The sequence below is a fragment of the Crocodylus siamensis genome, chromosome 4 (assembly GCF_052110815.1).
Source record: "Crocodylus siamensis isolate JL-2025a chromosome 4, ASM5211081v1, whole genome shotgun sequence".
Taxonomy (NCBI): Eukaryota; Metazoa; Chordata; order Crocodylia; family Crocodylidae; genus Crocodylus; species Crocodylus siamensis.
The window spans coordinates 133,209,420-133,231,930 of NC_143398.1; the positions used below are offsets into that span (position 1 = coordinate 133,209,420).

General features: G+C 42.7%; 1 protein-coding gene across 1 annotated transcript in view; it reads right to left on the reverse strand.

The window, feature by feature from the left end:
* LRP6 (LDL receptor related protein 6) overlaps positions 1-18,768 on the reverse strand; it is a 187,863-nt gene extending 169,095 nt beyond the window's left edge. The window contains exons 1-2 of the mRNA XM_090043831.1: positions 18,484-18,768; positions 6,394-6,787 (exon numbers count right to left, since the gene is read on the reverse strand). Of these exons, the coding sequence (XP_089899957.1) occupies positions 6,394-6,787; positions 18,484-18,541 (452 nt within the window). The 5' untranslated portion in view covers positions 18,542-18,768. The remainder of the gene's footprint in view (positions 1-6,393; positions 6,788-18,483) is intronic.
* Between the last annotated feature and the right edge of the window lie 3,743 nt (positions 18,769-22,511).

Consider the following 22,511-nt stretch of genomic DNA (forward strand, 5'->3'; position numbering starts at 1 on the left):
GCGAAATGCACATCAATTCTGAGAAAATGGTGGTGGCGCACTTTTGAACCACACCTGTGGTGTGTTTTAGTTCGAAGATGGGTTTAGTTCAAAAGCACACCACTGCCACTTTCTGCATGCTGACATACACTTCTCCGCTTATACAACCGCACGCAGCACAGCACAGCACAGCACAGCACAGCAGTGTGCATCAGCCGGAGTGCACAGTAGGTTCCAACCCACCAGATCTCCAGTGTATTGTGGGACAGAAATGTATGTGTAATGCCCATAATATATGGTTTAGCTTTGGACTCTACTTCCATCCATGAATTGAAAACTGTTTTACAACACCATGAACTGATTTTATAGTTCCACTTTGAAGAGTTTATTTGCTAGTGGTCCTAGTAATTCTAGAACAGTTTGAATCGAAACACCCCTGAAATCAAAGAGAAAGAAGTCAGAGGTTCCAAAAGAGACTTAAAATTTCATTTAACCAGAAATGAGAAAAGTCATTTTCTTTGGGTAGCACTTTAATCTTCAGACAATGTGATCAACTTTTGGAGGGAAGGGGGAGGCTACGGAAAGGGAAGAGTTTTATGACCATGATTATTTGATTTAGTCCTCTGGGTAGACAAGGGCCAAAGACATATTAGTAAGATAACAGTAAACAGAGTCTAAACAGTTGTTGGAATCCCTACTAGTCTTAACATAAAGGATTTACTCAACAAGACAAGTCATAAATATTTAAACAGATACTATACTTCCTAGTGGGCATACATTCTGCTGTTTCTGTCAGGTCTTAAAGCAGAAAGTGATTGTTTTTTCTGGGGGGGGTTTTGTGGTCCTTGATCTCTAGGCCAGTGAGATCTACTGATTTCTGGGAACCGATTCCTCCACGCTTATTGGTGTTCACCTTTGCCCTCCACAGGTTAAAAAAAATCTTGTCTACACCAAAACATTTTGTACTGATTATCCTGTGGGGCAGCTGTAACTGATTAAAAACAGTTTAAGTTTTAATAAAAGTCAGACCAAACAGTTTCAGAGTGACTGAGACCTAGTCAAAGGCAAGTCTTCCTGAAACATACTGAAAACTCCCACTTCTTTCAAACAAGATGAGGCAAGTATCCTATATCCTTTCCCCTCCTTCTGAGCCACACACACAGTTGGTTCATTTCACTGCCAGAAGGATGAAAAATAACCATGTCAAATAAATTACAGCATGTGAATACAAAAAACTTAAACATGAGAACATAGCTAACACAGTTGTTTAGCAAGACCATTCTATATTTTAAGTTATGTTGGTTAAGCAAGGCAGGGAAAGGGGGGTAGAGGATGGAGAAAAAGGTCAGATTAATCCCTGGACATAAACTACCAAATATTGGGGCACACACATAAAATGAGTAAGTTTGTTTTTAACATTGTTGGTAGGGGTTATCCCGTTGATTTTCCACAACTCTCTGGCAATGCTATGATATTCCACAAGGAAATGTTAGCTTTTCCCCCAGAATGGTCAGCATAGTTCTGAGCTCCAATCTCAGAGATGGGGAAGAAAGGGAACATCTTTGTGCTTTGAGAACTGGATTTAAAAACAATATAAACAAAAAAATCAAAACCCCATAAAGAAATGTATTTTCTTGAAAAACAGCCAAAAAATGAATAATGTTTTACTGAAATACATAAATATATAATGACATTGCAGAGTGTATTTAACATCTCTCTCTGCAGACTTCATTATGAAAATAAAGTCTCCCTACTTAACTTAGCTCGATTAGGAAGCCAGACTGGCCAACTGGACTTCCAGTTCCCAAACAGTAACAAAAGCAACATTTTTATCTGGGGTCTTCAGGCCTGCAATAGAAAGTTTCAAACAAACTTAAAAAATAAGAATCAGCTGAACTAAATAAGAATCTGATTAAGCACAATACTATAAATTCATCATCTTTGTTAAGTTAATGCCTTTAAGATGGTCACTATCCACAAACTAATTTATTTCATTAAACCCCATGTTGTTGCTAAGCCGCTTTTTTTTTAAGTAGGAAAAAAAAGAGAGATTCCACCTGGACCTAGAAACAGCTAGTGTGTAGAAGTAGATAAAAAGCAAATTCCAACATTTTCTAAATTCTGAATTTTGCGAATAAGCCTCTAGTCTCAGAATGCTTTGTTGTTCAATCCAACTGCCAGTGGGTAGGTAATATAAAGCCTCAATGTGGTCTGCTATGTTATTTTATTTTATTTTATTTGTTTTACACACACACACACACACAGTAAAATTAATAAGCAGCACTGAGGGGAAAAAAGCCCCTTGTCTTATAGCTACATAGAAGGAAATCTCACTAAATACACTGTCTGCCATTAAGCGGCTGCCAAATTCAGCTATGGAAACCAACTAAGTAGTTGATTAAATGCAGTCAACACCAAGCATGACTATAAGACACAGGCCTGAATACTGATTGGAACCTACCACAAGGGTTTGTGCAGCCCATCTGAATAAAACATATGGTAGTGCCCATTAAGCCCAGTCCCCCTCAGCGCCAACTTTTTCGAGTCATGGTGAGCCAAAACTGCATACATTTTAAACCTCCTCTTCACTCCCATAGTTGAGCCTCTTTCCCATTCCCAATTATTTCTGGTTTTTCACCAGCCTTAAAAGCCTGGCAAACATCACAAAATCAGGCCCCAAACAGTTTACCCAGAATCCCTCAGCCACCCTCTCCATCAGCCTGGTGCATAAGGTTAGTATGATGCCACCCTCCATGTGGTAAAGCTGGACTAGGCAGCTCTGCATCTCATTTGCACACAAGTTTTTGGAGCATCTCAAGACTCAAGACCAGAACACCCGGTTCATCATGAGTGTGGGCAAATTAGCAGGTGGATGCCTTGTTGGGGATATTTGGAATAGACAAACATGCCGAGCTCTGGGGTCACCATGGCTGCCAACTACTGAGTTCCAGCCAAATAAACTATGTAGTAATTCATGATCCTCTGGCTTTAGTCTACTATAGATTTCATAGATACTAGGGCTGGAAGGGACCTTATAAGATCATCAGGTCCAGCCACCTGCCCAAGGGGCAGGAAGTCAGCTAGGGTCAAAGGATCCCAGCAAGATAAGTATCCAAATGTTTCTCAAAAATGTCCAAAGTAGGTGCTTGCACCACCTCTGGGGGAAGTATATTCCAGGCCCTGGGGGCCTGGACAGTAAAAAAATTTTTCCTTATCTCCAGCCTAAAATGGTGACCATTGGACCTTGTCATCCCTTGGGGTGCTCTGGTCAACAGGCATTCCCCCAGATCCTGGTGCACACCCCTTATGTACTTAGAGGCTGCCACCAAGTCACCCCTGAGCCTGCACTTCTCCAGGCTGAAGAGTCCCATAGCTCACAGGCTTTCTTCATCAGGCCCATTCTCTTGCCCTCTGATCATGCACGTGGCTCTCCTCTGGACTCTTTCAAGCTTCTCCACATAATATTATCCACAGTTTGTACTATATTCAAAGTAGGTGCTAAAGTTTTGCTCAAAAGTGTGTTTACGGAGTACCCGTGTTAAACCTTGCAGCAGTTTCAAAAAATAAAGCAGGAAGCATGCATAAGTTTTGGATGAGCTCAGTACATGGGTACTGCAAATTGCTATAGTCGTGTTTAGTTTCAAGGTAATTGTTTTCAAATTTACTCCTCCACTTATGTGCTTACAGAAAGCAGGGTCTGACAATAAAGAGAGGGGGAACAGGCTGCCAGGAGAACAGATTGTGGGAAAAACACAGAGCAAAGGGGTACTTGAGTCCCCAGATTTATTTTCCCACCAATAATTAGGTTCTATACCTGGAAAATTCTAACAAATTTATACATTTTCCTTATACAGAATCTGATTATTGGGGATCATCTTATAATCAGGGTTATCTTCTGTCTGAGTACATATGCCATTTAAAGCTCGATTGTTGAAAAGGTTCTCATTCTAAGTCTAAATTAGAATGTAAGTTCCAATTTCGGTCATACTTTATGCCCAGCAAACAGATTTAATATTTGCTAGACAATTCCATTAGAGGTTAGAAATGTTGCAGACAGAAGAGTTTGTTTGTCTGCTTACACTGGACTTGCCTTGCTAGTACTCATTTTTATTTTAATAGACTAGACTAATAAGGCAAAAAGTACAAATAACCAGTTTAGATTTACCTTTAAATCGATTTTTCTTTCTACATCTCTAACCTAATGTAAACCTTGTAAAAAGAACAAGGATTTTTGCAGTTATCTTGCTCTAGGCCTCTAAAATGTTGTTGTACACATTATTAAAATACTCACATCTGATACAGACCAAATGGTTTGACAGCGTTTGGTTTCCATTAGTTATGGACAAAAACGTTTCTTGTCAAACCAAACTTGAAACCTCATTGACATATTAAAAAAGCAGGGCCTATGTCGCAACAGAAACCCTCCTTCAACCTGGCAAGACAAATGGATTCTTAAAATTTCATTTTTAGGCAATTACTTTCCTGAATTAATACAGAGAACATCAAACTATTTTTGTAAGTTTAACACACTAATATGGTCTTAATGCAATCAACTCTTGGGTGACACACAAAAACCCTATTCATCCTAAAAGCGATTAGCAAGTCTTTTCTCTCTGGTAGATTTTTTTCCATTAATAATTTTATTGTATTATGTTCATATTGCATAAAATTACACAATTAGTATATTAAATTTATTTTACTGAGTTTAAAAATTAAAAATATTTGAAGCTACTGGTAAAGGGAAGGAGGAAGGCTATCCTTTTTTTGTATGCTATTGTATTCACCTACTTCTAAAATCATTCAGAAACAAAGGACTGGAAAATGGAAGTTTCATTTTTCTCACTATACCTTGCCCAAACTATTTCAGGGGGGAAAAATTAAAGACCTTAAGAATATTTGATTGTAATATTGCTATGAAGTTTGGCAATAAAACATTTACCATATAGGCCATGTCCAGACGAGTATAGACTTTTGCTTCCCCTGTGACAAGTAGCAGCAGCACACTTTGTGCCATTGCTACTTCTCCCTGGGGAATGCTGGTGCCCTGCACATCCTGGTGCATTACAGGTTACTGAATGGAGTAGGAAAGGCTGGGGCCAGCAACCGTGCGCTGGTCCCAACAACCATACCGGGAAGAGGGGGCAGCCATGGCACTCCTGCAGCTGATAGCCTGGCCAGCAACTAGAGTGTGGCTCCAGCCAGGTAGGCTCCAGTGTTGAGGCAGCACATGCACCACCCCACTTTTTTTGGCATGGGGTTTGGGTTTTTTTTGACCCTGGGATTTACCAGGGTCAAAAAAAACCCCTCGCACTGCAAGACAGTAGCACGGGGAACATCTACATTTGTGGTGCCACATGCCGTGTCTAGATGAGCACGTGCATCCAGTCATAGATTCCTGCAGGTGCAAGGATCAGAGTATGGGGGGGAAGAGGCAAAAGGAAAGAAGCATGAATTAGATTAAAATATGTATTAAAAAACAGGCTGTAAAAAAAAAAAACAAAACCCAACACATTCCCCCCCCCCATCTTTTCCAAACAAGAAAAAAAAAAGACAAGATTTAAAAATGTCTTGGCAGAATTCAGTTTATAAAAAAAATCAGCATATTTATTTTGTCTTAATGTTACAGATGCAGGCAGAAGGATTTCACAAATGACCATCCTACACCTTTATTTAATATCACAAAACTACCACTGAATATCACTTGTTTTATAGCCAAGATTCAGGAGACTCCCAGGAAGAGACCAAACAGATAATATTGATAATACTGCATGTCAAGCTTGAAGTCCACAAATAGAACCTGAAGTCCAAGTTAGGATGCATAAAGCTTGTACTCTGCCTGGATTTAGCCAGTTCTATAATACCATCTCAATTTTATGGGAATTCCTCAACAGGGATTAGGGAGAAACTTGCAATAATTGTCAATTCAAAAGTGCTAAAACTTGTCCCCAACACACAATAACATGTGACAATGGTGGTTTCTCTCACCTCACAAAGCCATTACAATTAAGTGTAAAAACCAATAATGAATGAAGGGGGGGAAAACCCTCATTCACAACACATAAGCTTAAGTTTACACTATACATAAGCAAAGGGAAAGGGAACCATGTCCTACACTACTAGTCAAAGTAGTAAAATATTTCTTTCAGTGTGGTTTGCTTGCAAATCTGATGGTCAGCAAAAAACCTCTCTTGAAATCCAATACAAATCAAACAGTACACAATACAAAACAAAACAGTATTTCAGATTCTTATTTTCATATAAGAGTAATTGTAAGAAAAGCAGAAATGCTGTCTGGCATACAAATTACTTATATTTAAGGATAAAATGGCAATCTTCTGTTACATATTAAGTACGCACATAGTTCACTGAACTTACAGGTACCAGAGGTTTTAAAACAATTAAAGAAAGACTTACCCTCTTGCAGGATCTAAGGCAATGGCTCTGGGCTGATCCAATTCTTGCCAGAATAAAACCTTTCTCAAAGATCCATCTAAATTGGAAACTTCAATCCGATTTGTTTCAGAATCTGTCCAGTAGAGTTTTTCCCCCAACCAGTCACATGCCAGCCCATCCGGTGACAAAAGGCCAGAAACGACCACATTCTGCACACTCCCAGTTTTATTAAAGTCTGTTCGTTTAATGGCTTCTTCACTTACATCACTCCAGTATATCAATCCCTGGACAAACACAAAGTCCACTGCAGCTGCATCCTCCAAACCACCCACGACCACCGTAGCATTCTCTTTCCCGTTTGCAGCATCCACCAATCTTAGATCACGTCGGTTTGCATACAGCAAGAGCGGAGCAGCTTTAATTGGGGGACATGAAAAGAGACACATTAATGTAAGTTAGGTTGCATACAATTTAGAGCTATGGTCGTTTTACAAACTTGGTAAATAAGGAAAGCCAAAATAACTAGATAACCTGAAGCCACGTATTCAAATCCTAGTAAGACTCTCTCAACCCTTCATCAGTTTGAAGGAGATAAATTAGTAACTTGCACTTCACTCTCCTAGGGTGTGTGCAATTCAACTGAGATCTTTTAAAAGAAAACTGAAGTGCCCTACATTGTAACTCAAGATACTTCCTCCTAGGAGAAAGATATTTAAGCAGTGTTTGAAGGAGAAAGCAAGACAGGGTATCTTGTGCTACATGACCTATTCCCCAGCAACACAAAGGACAATATTTTTAGAGGGACTTCTTGCATACAATCTGCAGCAGTTTGAGATGAAAGACACTATATAAATTTTAAATAGTACTACAAGAGGAAGAAAAGGCAAAGCTCAAAAAATTGTACAATCCATTCTTTCACATACATCCCTGTCACTCTGCATTTAGCTTTCTGATCCAAAGCTTTTCTTTCTGCATGTCTCATTTGCCTACCACATTAGGCTGTCCTGGACAGTCACTCCAGCTTTCACATATCAGCCATGAAAACTGAGCAAGGTAACTGATGAAAGCTAGTAACCAAAGATTACTTTAATATGCAACGTTCCTGTCTAGTTGTCCTCAACCAAGAGTACTGAATGGTCTGAAGAACATTCCACCTTCAGGTGTACAATATTGAATATTTGTAAGAACAGGTTTTTAAAAAGTAAATACAAACAAAAAACCATTATCAAAACTACAACAGCCCTCCTCTATGGCTGATCACATACTCCAGTAATGAGAACATGCAAATAACTGCTATTAAGCACTCCACCTGAGAGCAATGAAATAATGACATGCACCTAACAACATGCAAAATATACTTATGCAAGTGCCAGCTACAGGCACTTTCACCAAAGAAAATCCAGCATTTACTGGAGTCAAACTGCACGTAGTTGGATGATGGCAGTAGCATCTGCATTTTATTAAAAAGATAGTGTTTTTATGAATTATCAGAAGAAACACAATGTATACATATGATAATATAATGTTTTATGATGCTGAAACTAGAAAGCCGTGTGCACTTTGGGTCAATTTACATTTTTATATGTGATCTTAGAAATAAGCTTTTATAAGACCACTCCCTGCATTTATGCTTGTCTTGAGGAAACTGTTACTGTAACTGGGAGACAGGTTAGGAAGGTAGGAAGCAATTAAGATCTTTAATATCCCATCACTTTCTGAAGCAAAAAATAATTGATTTTTTAATGTATTTCAAAATATAGCAACTATTTAATCTTTCTGTTACAAGCATTGCATCCAAAGCCGATTCACGCCCACTGAGCTCTCCATATTAAACAAGTATAATTAAACACATTATGCAGATTTCAAGTTTTGGGCTGTCCTTAATCTGTTCAAAATCTTAATTTAAAGCAAAACATTGGTTTCTGACAAAGAATTTCAACAGGGTTAAAGATCTCTGTGAATTTGGTGAACCCTACATTTATTGTAACAAATTCATTATCTTCCTCCATTCTGCTCCTCCTCATCCTCTCCCTACCCCTTCCCAAAAGGCCTTATGCCCCACGTCACCCCAAGACAAAAAACAGACTATGCTAACCTGCATGTTTAAAGTTGTTTAAGATAGGTCATGGAGCCATAAGAAAGTAGGGCTGGAAGGGACCTCGCAAGAACCTCAGTGCAGCCTCTTGCTTGGCAGGAGCACCCCCAACTAAATCACCCAGCCAAGTGTCAGCATAACCTACTATTGAAAACTTCCAAGGATGGAGTGCATTCTGCAAAAATGGGTTATTCAAACAAGTGATAAAAAAGATTGCCATAAGATTCTAACTTGTAAGAACCAATTAGTGGCTCAGTGCAGTCTCATACAGTATGGGTATACAGCAGACTAGCAGTATACATTCAGTATTTGAAGAAGATAAATCCAGGCACAAATGACTACAAGCTGCATTATTATGTACAACACGAAGTGAGGGTATCCATGCACTGAACTGGAACACCAGACACGTCAAGCATAATTGCTAAGGCCTGAAGACACGGCTGAGCCCAACACAACTGCACTGCATAGATTATTCAGTCTTTGTCGGAACTCAGTGCTAGCTGAGGAATGATTCAGGAAGATTCTCTCTTTGTAAGCAATACAAGATATCTGAATGACAGTTCAGAATGAAGTGCAACTACACATGACAGTTTTACACAGAGTGATTGAAAACCACAACTTAAGCGTGCTCCAAGTGGATGGCTAATAAAAAGTATTTAGTTTCCAAATTGTCATAACATTCAGAAACCAAGCATCCATCACTGAACAATAAACCCAAGGGATTTTTTCCTTCCCTGAAAAAAACTGAAACCTTGAATAACTAACAAGACTCCACTACAGAAATAGGCAGCATCAATAGGAAATGCCCTTCTAGCTTATCTTCTATCTGCTTGAAATAAATAGCACCATTGAAAAAAACTGTTGCAGAAAATTCCCTCTCCTGGCATAACTGATGTGGCTTTTAGCAAGTCCAGGATTCAAATGAGCTAAAAAGATCTTTGTCCAAATGCTATTTTGTACCACACAAAGTGATCCGGAGGATAAGGTCCAAGAGCAGAAGTTTCCAAAATGGAGAACCGGCAACAAATATTTACCTATTGTACCAAATTACCAGATGGATTTAAAAACAAACAAACATTTGTGAAAATAAAAACTAATTTTTTATTTTAAAACACTTTTTCTTAAGGAAAAAAACTTTAGCATCTTCTCTCATCCTTCTGTAATTTATAAAGTTAATTATGGTGCAGCAGTGATCCCTCCTCAACTTGTAATAAGTTGTTTCATGCTTTTAAAATTATATAGAGAATGAGAAAGGCATCTTTAACTTTTGAAACCTACTCAAGCATCACAAAATCTGCTACAGTGGCCTGTGTAATATTAAAAACCTATATAAAATTTTGGCCTTTACAACAGAACTAGCCAACTGCCCATCAAGAATGACAGCAAGGGTTTGGGTGGGCGGGGATGGAGCCCCGCTTCCCATTTCCCTCCTGCTGGTTGCAGCCTGGGCCCATTCCTCCCCACCCCACGGCAGTGGCAGGGGGAGGGGAATAGCGGGCCCAGGCCCAATGTGGGGAAGGACTGGGCCCAAGGGTGGGGAGAAGCTGGGCCATCACAGGGGTGGGGGGAAGCAGTGGGCCTGGGCCAAAACCAGCAGTAGCAATGGGATAGGAGCAAGGCTCCCTCTAGGGTGCACATGTGCACGGCTACACACAACTAAAAGTATGGCCACGCACAGCCTTTTCAAGGCCGCATACCAGGAGAGGCTAGGGCAGGAGTCTGGGCTCAGTGAGGCTCTATCAGCTCCAGGACATGTCCCCCAAGGCCATGTGGGGGAGCAGAGCAGTGTCCCAGAGCCAGCGGAGCCTCACTCAGAGCAGGCAGCAGGTCCTCCCTGAGATGAGGCAAGGCAGGGATGGAGGCTGGAGTGGGGGGCTGGCACAGGCTCCAGGGAAGTGCACCACCCCCCGGCCCTGATGCAGAGGTGTGGAGCACTTCCCTGGAGCCAGCAGAGACCTTGCCAGCCTCCAGCTCCAGCCCCAAGCCCCGCCTCCAGCCTCAGCTCCAGCCCCCAACCTCCAACCTCCAACCTCCAGCCCCTGACCCCAGCTTCCAACCTCTCGTCTCCAGCCTCCAGCCCCCAGCCCCTGGCCCCCTTCAATAAGTGTCCCACACTAGACTGAGGCGGCACACTCACGGACCACACTACTCCTTAGAGGGAGCATTGGACAGGAGGAGCGGGGCGGGAGTGGGACCAGGCCTAATGCATGGGAGGCAGCCCGCTCCTCCCCTTCCCCCACCGCTGCAACCTCGGAGCAGGCCTACTGTGCTTGCCCCAGCAGCAGCAGTGGTGGGCGAAGGGAAAGAGAGGAGGAGGCCTGGGCCCGATGCAGGGCAGGACCAGGCCCGAGGCTGGAGAGAAACCGGGCCGTCACGGCGGGGGGAGCAGTGGGCCCAGGCTGACCCTGTGGCAACAAGGGAGTGGGGACAGGACGAGCAGGCTTGGGACTAACGCCGGGTTGGGGGATGGGAGAGAAGTGGGACCAGGCCCGAGGGGCGGGAGAGGGAAGGGGAGGCCCGCTCCACCCCTTCCCCAGCTGATGCCACGTTCGGCCAGGCCCGCTGCTCCCCTCCACCACCACCGCAGCAGACCGATTTTCCCAACCGGCTCAGGCTCGGTCCTCCTCCACTGTGCTGGCCTAGTCTCCCCATCCCCTGTGTCCCTGCCATCATGTTGCAACACTTGTTCACACTTTGATTGGGTGTTTGTCAGCCAATCAGAGTGCAAATAAAGCGTTACAGACCAACAGACAGACTATGGCTTTAAATAACATTAATTCTAATATTATAAAAGTATTGATGCTTGGGGAAAACTAGAAGTTTCTGTTTTGCTGAAACATTTTTGCTTTAATCACTTTCAGCTTTGGTATGGATAGCAGGTACAGGCCAAATGCCTTCACTTGGATTAATCCATCAAAATTGAAATGATCAGGTAGAAGATTAAATCAAGTGATTCTAAAGACTTTAAGAATATACAGCCAGATTTTTTTAAAGAAATATTCAGACACACAGTAGTAGAATCATCCAAAATGCCTCCCTACCCACCCCCCCAAAAAAAAAAAAAAAAAAAAACCATCATTTTTTACTCTACCTTCAACTAATCAATAGGATTTAAGTGCCTGAACTGCTTAGGCCTTTTTAAAATAAAAAGGTATCTATTTATCCAACCAATTTCAAATATATTATATATAAACACACACACACACACACACACACAATCATACTGCAGCATCTATCTTTAGGTGTCTAAACAATGTTTAAAATCTGGCCAGCAGTAAACAGAAACAATCAATCCACTAATTACAGGAAATATCGCCTTACTTTTAAGTACAAAATGTGTTTTGATAACTTTAGGAAGGAAGTTTTATTCAACTAAGACATAGGCACATCAGCTACTCTTAGTAAACATAAAATAGCTTACTCTTCTCTCATTAACAGATTAGCTATCCTGTATTTACTGTGGTGCAAAGGCATGTACATAACACAGTTACAGAAGTAGATGATGCTCTTGAAGTTCACATACTACTTTACCTCTTGGTACAATTTTAAAATGCTGGACTTCCACATTTATTTATTTACTGAACCTGAATCCAAATAGAGTCTGATAATTAACTGGTTATTCAAGGATGTGTTCTAAACAATATGTGCACTCAGTTTCTAACAACAATAAAAATTAGAAATCTGAATAAATATATGTTGAGTTAAGTAAGTGCTGAATAAACGTGTCCAGATAAAGTAAATGCTTGTGGATAATACAAAGAACTATACAATTTAATGTAATGCTGCATTCCTTTATAAATCAACACATTTTAATTGTTACCAAACAAGGAGAATAAACTCTTTAGGAAGAAGTACAATGCAAAACAGGTTAAGATTACTTATTATTTAAATAGAGTCTTCATACTGGCTGATTTAAATATCAGGATTAACATTGATGACTCAAATCTTAGGAGACAGGGGTTTTTTCAGCCCTAAATCATGGACATTTTAGGACTGTGATTGCAAGCTACCATATCATAGCTCCTCTCAAAAACTTCATAAACTTAATCTTTAACTAGTTAGGGATTTTTGCCCACATTCCTTATACTAGACCCCTGTTTTAGAGCCTTGTTCTTTTCCTTGAACCTGAATTTACTCTTGACCAACTTGCTGTTCACCAGAATTGGCCTTTTGCTTAAATAGCTTTTCATCTCCAGAAGTGGTGCAATCACCTACCCTGGAAATCTTCAAGAGGAGACTAGACAATCACCTTGTTGGGGTCACCTGGCCCCCCAGTTATCTTTCCTGCTTGGTACAACAGCCGATGATCTTCCAAGGTCCATTCTAGCCCTACAATCTACGCATCTCCCTGCTCCAAACATGTAGTTAGGGAAATCAGTCATCACATTTCCTAACTTTAATTTCTCTACACACTAAACTAGTTAAACTCTTTTACTCTGCACCTTTTCCAGTTTGAACATTTGCTCTCCATTTCTGCACATTTTTTAAACACAAGTGACCAGAATTGCCTACAGTATTAACAGTTCTTTGTACAATGACATCAGTACTTTCCTATTTCTATTTAAGTCACAAATCATTCCACCCTGTTGGTGCACTGCACAACTTCTGTTGTTTGCAAACTACATTACTGGCAACTCCAACAAACTCTTGCCTATGCTAGCACAGAAAAAAGAAACTTTGCTGTGACATAAGAACAAATAGTTAAGAGATTCTACATGTGACAATAATGGTGTTTTGCAACCAGCACATCTGGAGCTATGTAACAAGTAAGAAGAGTGGCATGATTAAGTAGAAACAAAAATAATCTCACCTATTTCCTCGATGATCAGAAATACTTGTAGGAAACGTGAAGCGATATGAAAGTGATTAAAATATGCACTGAATCTTTCATGAAGCTAAGACAATGTGTTATTGGATTTGTGCTTTCTGATGAAACTGCCCCTTGTGCACAGTCTTTGAGGATACAGTTCCTTTCATTAGGAACTCCTTTTTCACACTGACATGCAGGTTGCTTTCATGAAAAGCTCATGGTAACACCAAATCCTGAGCAGAACTCATCCTCAGTTTTTAACTATTTTCCTTTGTCGACACTTTCAATACTTGAGCAGCCTGTCGAGTCTAAACACTCTAGATAGAAATGTTTGAAAAAGTATCTATTTATCTTTTCAAGTACAAAGAAGGATCTCCAAGGGTTCTCATGTTCCTTCAGATTTCTAATCTACAGGATAGTTAGCAGCTTGTTGGAAGAGGAATTCAGAATTCAGTGTGGAAAACTCCAACTGTTGGACTATATTCTTAACGAGTGACAAAGGAAAAAAGGGTCACTGACTCAACAGTAATGATTGGACCACTACAAGATAAACTGATAGCCCTCTCCTGGGACAAGATCGTGCAACTGATTTTCTTTCACCGAAAGAAAAGCAATTTAGTACCAAATGACTCAGAGTGATGTTGTAGCCAACATGGTCCAGTAAAAGTTATCAGCCACAAAAATCCTTGTCTCTTTGGTATTTCCTGGGACATACAGCTGGGAAAGCTTTTGATAACTTTTTGGGCAGGTAACCTGAAAAAGGTTAAATTGTGTCCAAAAGCTTGTCTAATTTTTTATTACATCAGAGCTGTACTTGGGAGAAACTATCACCTATAAAAATCCTTGCCTCACAACAGTGTCACATTTTCAATCCACACTTCTTTGCACATGTCCAATGATGGGATAGAAAAAAAAAAAAAAGAGAGAGAGCACATTTCCCTGAAGTACACTTTGGCCACAAAATTCAGAGTACAGCATCTTTCATCAGTTTGTCTACCACAATGAATGCTGAAAGTGTAACAAGTTGTAGTTCTTTAATTACTAGGGAAATTCACCTGAAATATTCTGGCATCTCAAGAACCTCAAGCAGATGTTTGGACTGTATTTGTGTATACACATACACATTTTTGTATATGCCCCCCCCATACATGGTCCCCTCAGGGTCATCAGACCTCCTTGTCAACATCCTCCCTGTGGTGGCTATGACAGCAGGAGCAGAAAGCTAATAGGGATGAGATTGTGGGGCCTACTTCCATTCCTTTGCTGCCTCATGCCTCTGGCAGAGTTCCTCCAAGCGTCCTGTCCAAGAAGGCCCTGAGAACCTTTCACAGGTGCCATGGGATGCCACTCAACATTAGCACTGTTTGGTGTGCAAACATGATGCACAAGATAAACCCAGAAATTTCATACAGGAATCTATAATGTCCAAACTATTCTGCCCCGTTATGGTCTGAGTTCTTTGCAACAGAAAAATTGCTCTAGTCTTTTTATGCTGTCAAAAAAGAAGTATAAACTCAGAGCTGACATTGTCTGAGGGGGTTACAAAGCATGCCAGACTGAAAATGAGGGCTGGCTGCCAGAGGAGATGAATGGCAATAGATCAAGAGATGAGAGATTCTTCTTTCCCCAAGAGTCAGGGAGAAAAATTAAAATACTGTGCTCTACTTACGAATAAGAAGTAAACAGGGGAATGGGTCTATGGAGGAAGAATTCTTGATGCTGGGATTTCTAAGAGGGGCTGTCGTCATAAAGGCAGACACAGATGTTTGAAAGTGCAGAGATGTTTCTGTTCCCAGAGACAGGCAGATGAACATTCCCATATTGTTATCTCCTAGCTGCACAGCTGTATATATATATACACAAGAGAATCTCTCACCTTGCTAAAAATTTAGTGAGTGAAGATAAGACACCAGTTACAAAGTGGGAGGCAGCAAGGGAGTGGGGGGGAGAGCAGACATGCAGGATAAACCACGACTGCTTAACGGCACTCTGAATAATATATTTAATCATAAAATGTTATAATTTAAATTTTTCAGTTAAAACCTTGTATACTCCTAAAAGGAGGATATAGGTAATGCATCATCATCACTAACTTCTGGCAAAGTAAATTACAACTTTAGCCAAACAGAAATACTAGCACATTCAATCACATTTTTAACATCCTTTTCCATAATGCTACTTTATCTTAGCTCTCAGCCACATTAAAAACTCTACCACAGTTGTAATAATCGTTCTCCTAAAAAGAGTCTTTCAGTGATTATAGGATGACAGTGCAACATGCTGTAGAGATACAATTGTGGCAACTACTGTATTAATAATGGAGTTTGCCAAACTTTAGATCATACTAGTTTCAGAAAGCTTTCAGGTGAGACAGAGGGAAACCACGTAGAACAACATACAATACCGTATATCCATCTCTAACATGGGATACACTCCAATTTTCTGCCCAGGAGCATCTCTCTCCCAACTACACAGTTAGTCCAATAAAAATAGTTACCAAACAAATTCTATGTCTCTTCACATAATGAGAAGAAACAATCACTGAAATGTCAGTCCCCCAAACAAACACTTCATTTCTTGAAGAACTGACCCAAAACACAACTGCATGCCTGTTCAATATTCAAATACTGCAATATGTAATGTCCATACATGATTTATAAGCTTTCTGTTCAATCAACTGTTGATGCATACCTAGCAGGGTTGACAGGAAAGTTAAGTTCGCAAATGTAAACTTAAGTGGTGTCATCTTCCCTGGCTACTGCTGCCTCCATGCAGCACTGACTAATCTAATAAGATTCCAACAATTTCACAGCTACTATTAAAATGTAGTGGGAAACAGTAAAGCTGATATGCACCAAGTCCATCACACTCCTCTGTAGTTTGGAGAAAGCTTCAAGCAACAGCAGGCACTGTTGCTGTTCAGAGAATTCCAGCCATCGGGCAGTTCTAGGATAAGGTGGACTCCTCACATATCCTCTTTCCAGTTTCCAAAGTAGGCCAGAGGCTGCCACAAGCAAAGGAACTTTTCAATAGGCTCCAGAGACATCAACCCACTGTAAATCCAACATACGCTCTGCACCTGGTAGCAGGCCTGGCTTCTCACAGTCCCAGGACTGGTGGAGAGGTCCTACATATTATATATCCACTTTAACTAGTAGGTGTCTGCTATTTTTCCAAGTCTTAATCATGAGGGATTTAATTGCAACCTTATGCTTCCAGGATATTGGTTTAAATTCACTCTGGGTTGGTAGGCACGTTAACAGAAATTACTGCTGTCATCTGGCTATTAGGTAGGCAAAGAAAGCATGTGTTTCACTGCATATTTTGCATATCAAGCATCCTTCACATCTCCCATGCTGTTAGTTTGGCACATTTCACAGTGCTGAGTTCACAAACAAAGAAGTAAACACACATATGCCAAACTTCCCCTTACCTGCATGTATAAACTTAATCATTCCTCTAACATTCTCATGCTGGCAACTGCTTTTGCCTCATTAAGGAACTGCTGACACCTCTTGAAAACTGAATACATTTTACTTCTAGCCAATTCTGCTTGCATATCATATGATGTTTATTAGGAAGGGCATCTGCATGAAAATTCAAGCTTTCTTTCAGTACTCAGCTAGTTGCTCCTGCTGCTTATAGGTATCTGAAATAACAATTAGCTGGTGTGGAAATTACTGTCATGTCACTGAGATTAAGACTTCAGGTGGGAGGAGAAGCAGCAGGAGCAGATGAACTCTGAAGAAACAAAGATATGGTTTTGATGCAAATGTCTTTAGCAACAGACAAAGTTGGGGGGGGTGACAATCCAGGATGATTTAGAAACTGAATGTCTTTCAAAAGTTTCTCACTAAGAATCACAGGGTTCGTGAAAGTTGCATATTCTTTGCAAATTATGTGCTAATTTGAAAACATGACAGTCATGAGTGCCAATATCCTGCTGATGTTTGCAATACTCCTCCATTTGCCACTATAGTGAAAGGAAAAAAATAGGCTCAAGTCATAAACAGAGTTACAGAGCTAGATACATTTGCATGAAGGAAACATGAATATGCTGTATTCAGAAAACAGTCTTGTTTCATGCCTGAGATCCAATCAAACTTCTCTAGCACAAGTAGGGCATGAAATGTTACACAGCTCATGTACCTAAGTATAACTCTCTCTCCAACAGGATACAATATGGCAAACAGATGCACTGGAAGACAAGGACTGAGGTGGCAACATCTTGCTTTTCCAGAGCACTGAGCAACTGGCTATCAAGCACTTCCTCCAAACCAAACCCCCTTCCTTCCAGTTCCCATCAAAACAAATTTGTTAGTGCCAGCTGGCCAGCTTTTAAGTAAAAAATGCGGTTGCTTTCCCCCCCAATAGTATCAAAGCCTCCCCCCTTCCATATTAACTGTGTAGAAGAGTACATTTAAAAACAAACAAACAAAAGGATGCCAACTAGGTGCCTCCTGACCAACAGAGACTATTTCGGATTAGCTGAAACAGCTACTATAATCAAATGTACAACACAGAAATCCTCTGGCTGCAGTTTTGTGCTCCACAGCGCAGGAAATGGGGGGGGGAGTTAAATTTAAAAAGTTGAACAGCAGCCAGTTGCTAGCTTTCAGAGCAGCACTGAAAATACAGAGCATCGGTCACCGCAACCTGGACCACGAACTTCTTGCAAGTCCCAGGACAGGTCAGAACCTGAAACACTCTCAGGGCAGATCAGCAGGGCCTGAAACATGTCTCAGGTCAGATGCAAGGGGCTTCTCAGAACAGAGAAGAGGAACCTAACACTTCTCAGGACAGATGAGGATGTGAATGCTTCTCAGGACACCTCAGCAGAGCTTTAAACACTTCTCAGGGCAGATGAGAGGAGCCTAACGCTCCTCAAGATGCACGAGGACCTTAAACGCTCCTCAGGACAGAGTCGCCAGGCCCCGCGCTCCTCAAAGAAACGCATCCTACACTGCTTGCCGCCGGGGCGCTTGGTTTGTTGTGGGGGGCGGGAGTAAAGCACAACCCAAGGCCGGCCTGTAGACCACCCTTTCTCCCCCGCACGCAGAAAACCCCATGCCCTGCCCGCGGCCCCCGCCTGAGGGGAGAGGGGACAAGGAGGCGAGAAGAGGCCCGCGCCCAGCCCAGCGCCCCCCTCAGGGGACCCCCGGCCCCGGCCCCTCTCCCCGCCGCAACATGGCCCCGGCGGCCTCACCTCGCGCGAGGGCGCAGAGCGCGGCCAGCAGCAGCAGGCTCCGCGGCGCGGGCCCCATGTCCCCGGCTCTCACGGGCGGCGGCGTGGGGGCGGCGGGCGGCGGCACCCCCGCGGCTGCGGCCGGCTCATGCTGCGGCGGGGGGGCGGGGGGCCCCGCAGCGCGCTCCTGCCCCTGCCCCTGCCTAGCAGGCGGCCGCCGCCTTCGCCGTGCCGCCACGCCAGGGCTGCTGCAGAGCCCCCATCCGAGCTCCGGGCCCACCCCCGCCGTGTGCGCAGCGCAGTGCAGCGCAGGGATACGGGCCCCGCCCCCTCCCGGCGCCCCGCCCCGCCAGTCTCCCTACGCCCCTGCAGCTCCCGCCCCTCTCCCTGCGTGAGTCAGTGAGCGGGGCAGCCGGAAGTGCATTGCTTTGCGTGACACGGCAAGGGAGTGCATTGCACAGCACGGCACCTCGGGGATTGGCGTGCATCGCATTGCATTTCACTGCCCTACACTCCCCTGCCTTGGAGTGCGTTGCATTGCATTGCATTGCCATACATCACGCTGCATGTGAATGTATTGCATTGCCGGACACTACGCAGCGTTGGAGTGCTCTACACTGCACCTCGGTACACTGGAGTTTCTCGGGTTTCGCTGCCCTATACTACACTGCAGTGGACTGGGGTGCATCACATTCTCTGATCCCAGTTGTCTTTCCTGCTGGGTGCAGGGTGGCGAGACGGAACAATCTTCCGAGGCCACGTACTATCTATGAATCTGTGCACTGGAATGCGTTACCCTGCCCCGCATTTCACTGCTGTACGCCACTGTGCACCGGAGTACATTACACTCCATTGGAGTGCATCGCATAACACCGCCTCCACCCACTGCCCTGTCCTACACCACACTGCGTGTCGTCCGGCCGGCAGCTCCTCACTTCTTGCAAGGGCGGCACTGCACAGGAGCGGGGACGCGTCCGCCGGCGGGGGCATACCAACGGGACTATTTTTCTCTTCGCCTCCCTTTTCTTTCGACGAGCGGGAGAGCCGGGACTACTTTCGGGAAAAGGACAGGAGCCGCCGCCGCCGCGTCACAAAGGGCGGCTCGATGCGCTGCCTGTGCTGCAGGTGACCCGTGCGGCGGCCCCTGGCTAGGAGGCAGCGGCTGGGCGCATGCGTCGCCCCCGGGCCTGACGCAGCGGGTCGTGGGGGCCCGCTGGAGCAGCCGGGACGTGCCCAACCTGGGGGGTGGGGACTCCTTTGTGTGCCCTAGGCGTGAGGGGATGCAAGGTGGATCCCGGGACGAACCCAGATACTTTAACTAGGAATCTCTAGAATTCAAAACCTTCTGCCTTGTGGTGGCCCTTCGCAGCTCTTGGGCGGGGAAGCTGCCCTGTTATTTTTCCATCTCCAAAGCAGAGATACGGTTTTTCCAGGGGGGCCTCCAGTCTGAAAACAGAGTTGAAAACCACTTCTGGGGACAAGCAACAAACTGGCTCAATCATGTAGTGCTCGAGTATCAGTATCCTGCCTCCCCACCAAAAAAAATGTACATTGTACAATAAAGCTATCATCTGTGCGCGTGTGCCCCGAGTGAACTGGTGAGCAGCAATCTTGCCTTTCCTCACTGCTTAGCTTAATTCTTTTGTCAGGATTTTGCTGCTTAATTGTGGTAATGTTGCCTGATCAATTGCTCAAACAAATATCCCCGTTTGCTTTATTTGGTAGCCATTATTTTTCCTTTTTTATTTTGAAAGTGGTCAAAAAGCCCAAATATAAAAGAGGGGCAATGTTTCATACCTAAACACACTTTCTTGCCCATTTCCCCAAATAATGTCCACTGAAATATATTGCTTGCTTGGAAAACTACTATAAATAGATTTTCACAGTTTTGTGAGGCACAATACATTGGTTATCCATTTATAATAATTTTAAAATACTTCTTTTCCAACGTATTCTGCTCTTTTCTACTTGGATCCACTGACAAATTTTCTGTTCAATAGTTTATTTCATTCACATTACAAGCTCCATTTATTGATTCAGACAATGAGACATACATAAGGACTTACCCACCACTTTGTCTCTCTTTCCTGCCTTGTAACGGCCATTTAACAGAACACAATTCTAATACACAAACGTTTACTGCAGAAGGTGAAAGAATATCACATTAAATGGTCATAACATGTTCAGACCTATCAGAAACACAGGAAAAAGAATACTTGCTCAACAAATTATTACATTTCATAATTGCTTATTCTTCCAAATTATAATTTATCACAGGAAATCAGCATCAAAACCAAATTGAGATGAGGTATTATGGATCTGTCAAGCCAGGCTTCTCTTGGTCTGCTATCTGGTACCATGTAAACCAGTACAGCCTGTTCCAGGTCGGGTTGTTGGCAACTAAACTGGGGGCTTCCACCAGGCTAGCCTGAGTGAGGAGTGTGCGCGGACACCCAGCAGAAATAAAAACAAGACTTTTGTTTTTATTAATGGCATGTGCATTAAGGATGTACATTTTTTGTAATATAGGGTTCCTTGTGGTTTAGTATTTAATAGCTGCTTCAGAACTCAGACAACCAACAGATATCAGGGCTGAAGTCTGGTGAGCTGGTAACAGAAACCACTGGGACAATTAGTTCCCTTGCTCAATGGACACTGGAGAGTGAAATGCTGGCTGTACTGAAATCAATGGCAAAATTCTCACCAATATCAAGTCTTCTCTCACCCTGAAAAGGAAAGTTTGGGGTGCAGAAGAACATAATGCAATGATGGTTTGACCCATCATTGATTATATGGTGCTAGATAAATAGAAGACTGGCTTCCAGCATTATCACTCTGACACTTTCCACAATCCCTGTATTCACTTCTTGTAAAAGACTTCATTCTTGTCCTTTCCAAATCCAGGTCAGTTATGAAGTTCATTCACCATAATTTTATAATAACTATAGCTAAAGGGGTTTGTTCTTTGGTTCCATTCCAAAAGGTAATAGCCTCTTTACAATACTGCTACTGTAACCAGTGGGTAGTAGAATGGAGTTAGTGAACCATTGGGCCAATATCAAAAGGGACACATTTTGACACTCCACTGTTAAGTTAATAGATTTCCTTGAATGACCAAATGGCATATTTGTCTTTTTTCCAGAGACCCCCTCATCTCATCCCTGTATCTTGGTCCGGTCTCTTCATATCTCTGCTACTACCAGAGAAGGCTATTTATACAACAAGCATGACACTCACTGTTCCTACAGTAATTGTTCCTTTCATCTGTAGTGCCTACATAGTAGTAGATTAGCTGCCCCTCAAGTTCCCTTTTGCAGTACACAGTGGCCATTCTCTCTTTATGCCCTTTTCGTGATCATCTACATATTATGCTTTATGTCTGTTCCTTTCTTCCTTCCCTATTACTACTAGCAGCTGGCATGATGCTTGCAATGACAACCAGGCATTTATTTGTGGCTCCAAGCGGCCAGCCACAAGTGTTCTCACACAGCCAAAAACTTGAAGATGAGAAACAGCTTGAGCTGTTGCTTTGAGGCTAAAGCTCTACACATGCAAACTACTTCAACAGAAATTCTGTGGGAACACTTTAAGAGTGGGGATGGATGATAGCTGTTCTCAGGGATTTACTTACTACCTACCTTACAAGCATGCTGTCACTGCTGCAGTGGTAGCCAGAGTGTCTGAGGTCATGCAGTTCCCTTAGCCTCTTCCCTGGCTTTTCTCCACTCCTACTCCAGGTCTCAAGACCAATGTATTCCCCCACGGTTTCATAGCAGGGTTTAGGCTGCAGTGATTTCAGCTCTGACCAGGAAGGATTTTAACCCTAATTCTGCACTGCCTACTGGACTACAGGGCAATGCTAAATTTCAACACCAAATATGCAAATATCATTTTAGAAAGAGGTTGTTAGTCTGAAATGCTGTAGAGGGTAGAGTAGTATAGCACCTTACATAGACTAACTCTTTCAGAGAGGCGTGAGTTTTCCTAGGCTACAACCTACTTTGTCAAATGCTGTGATTCAGATTACAGTAAACATTTTGTTTTCTGGT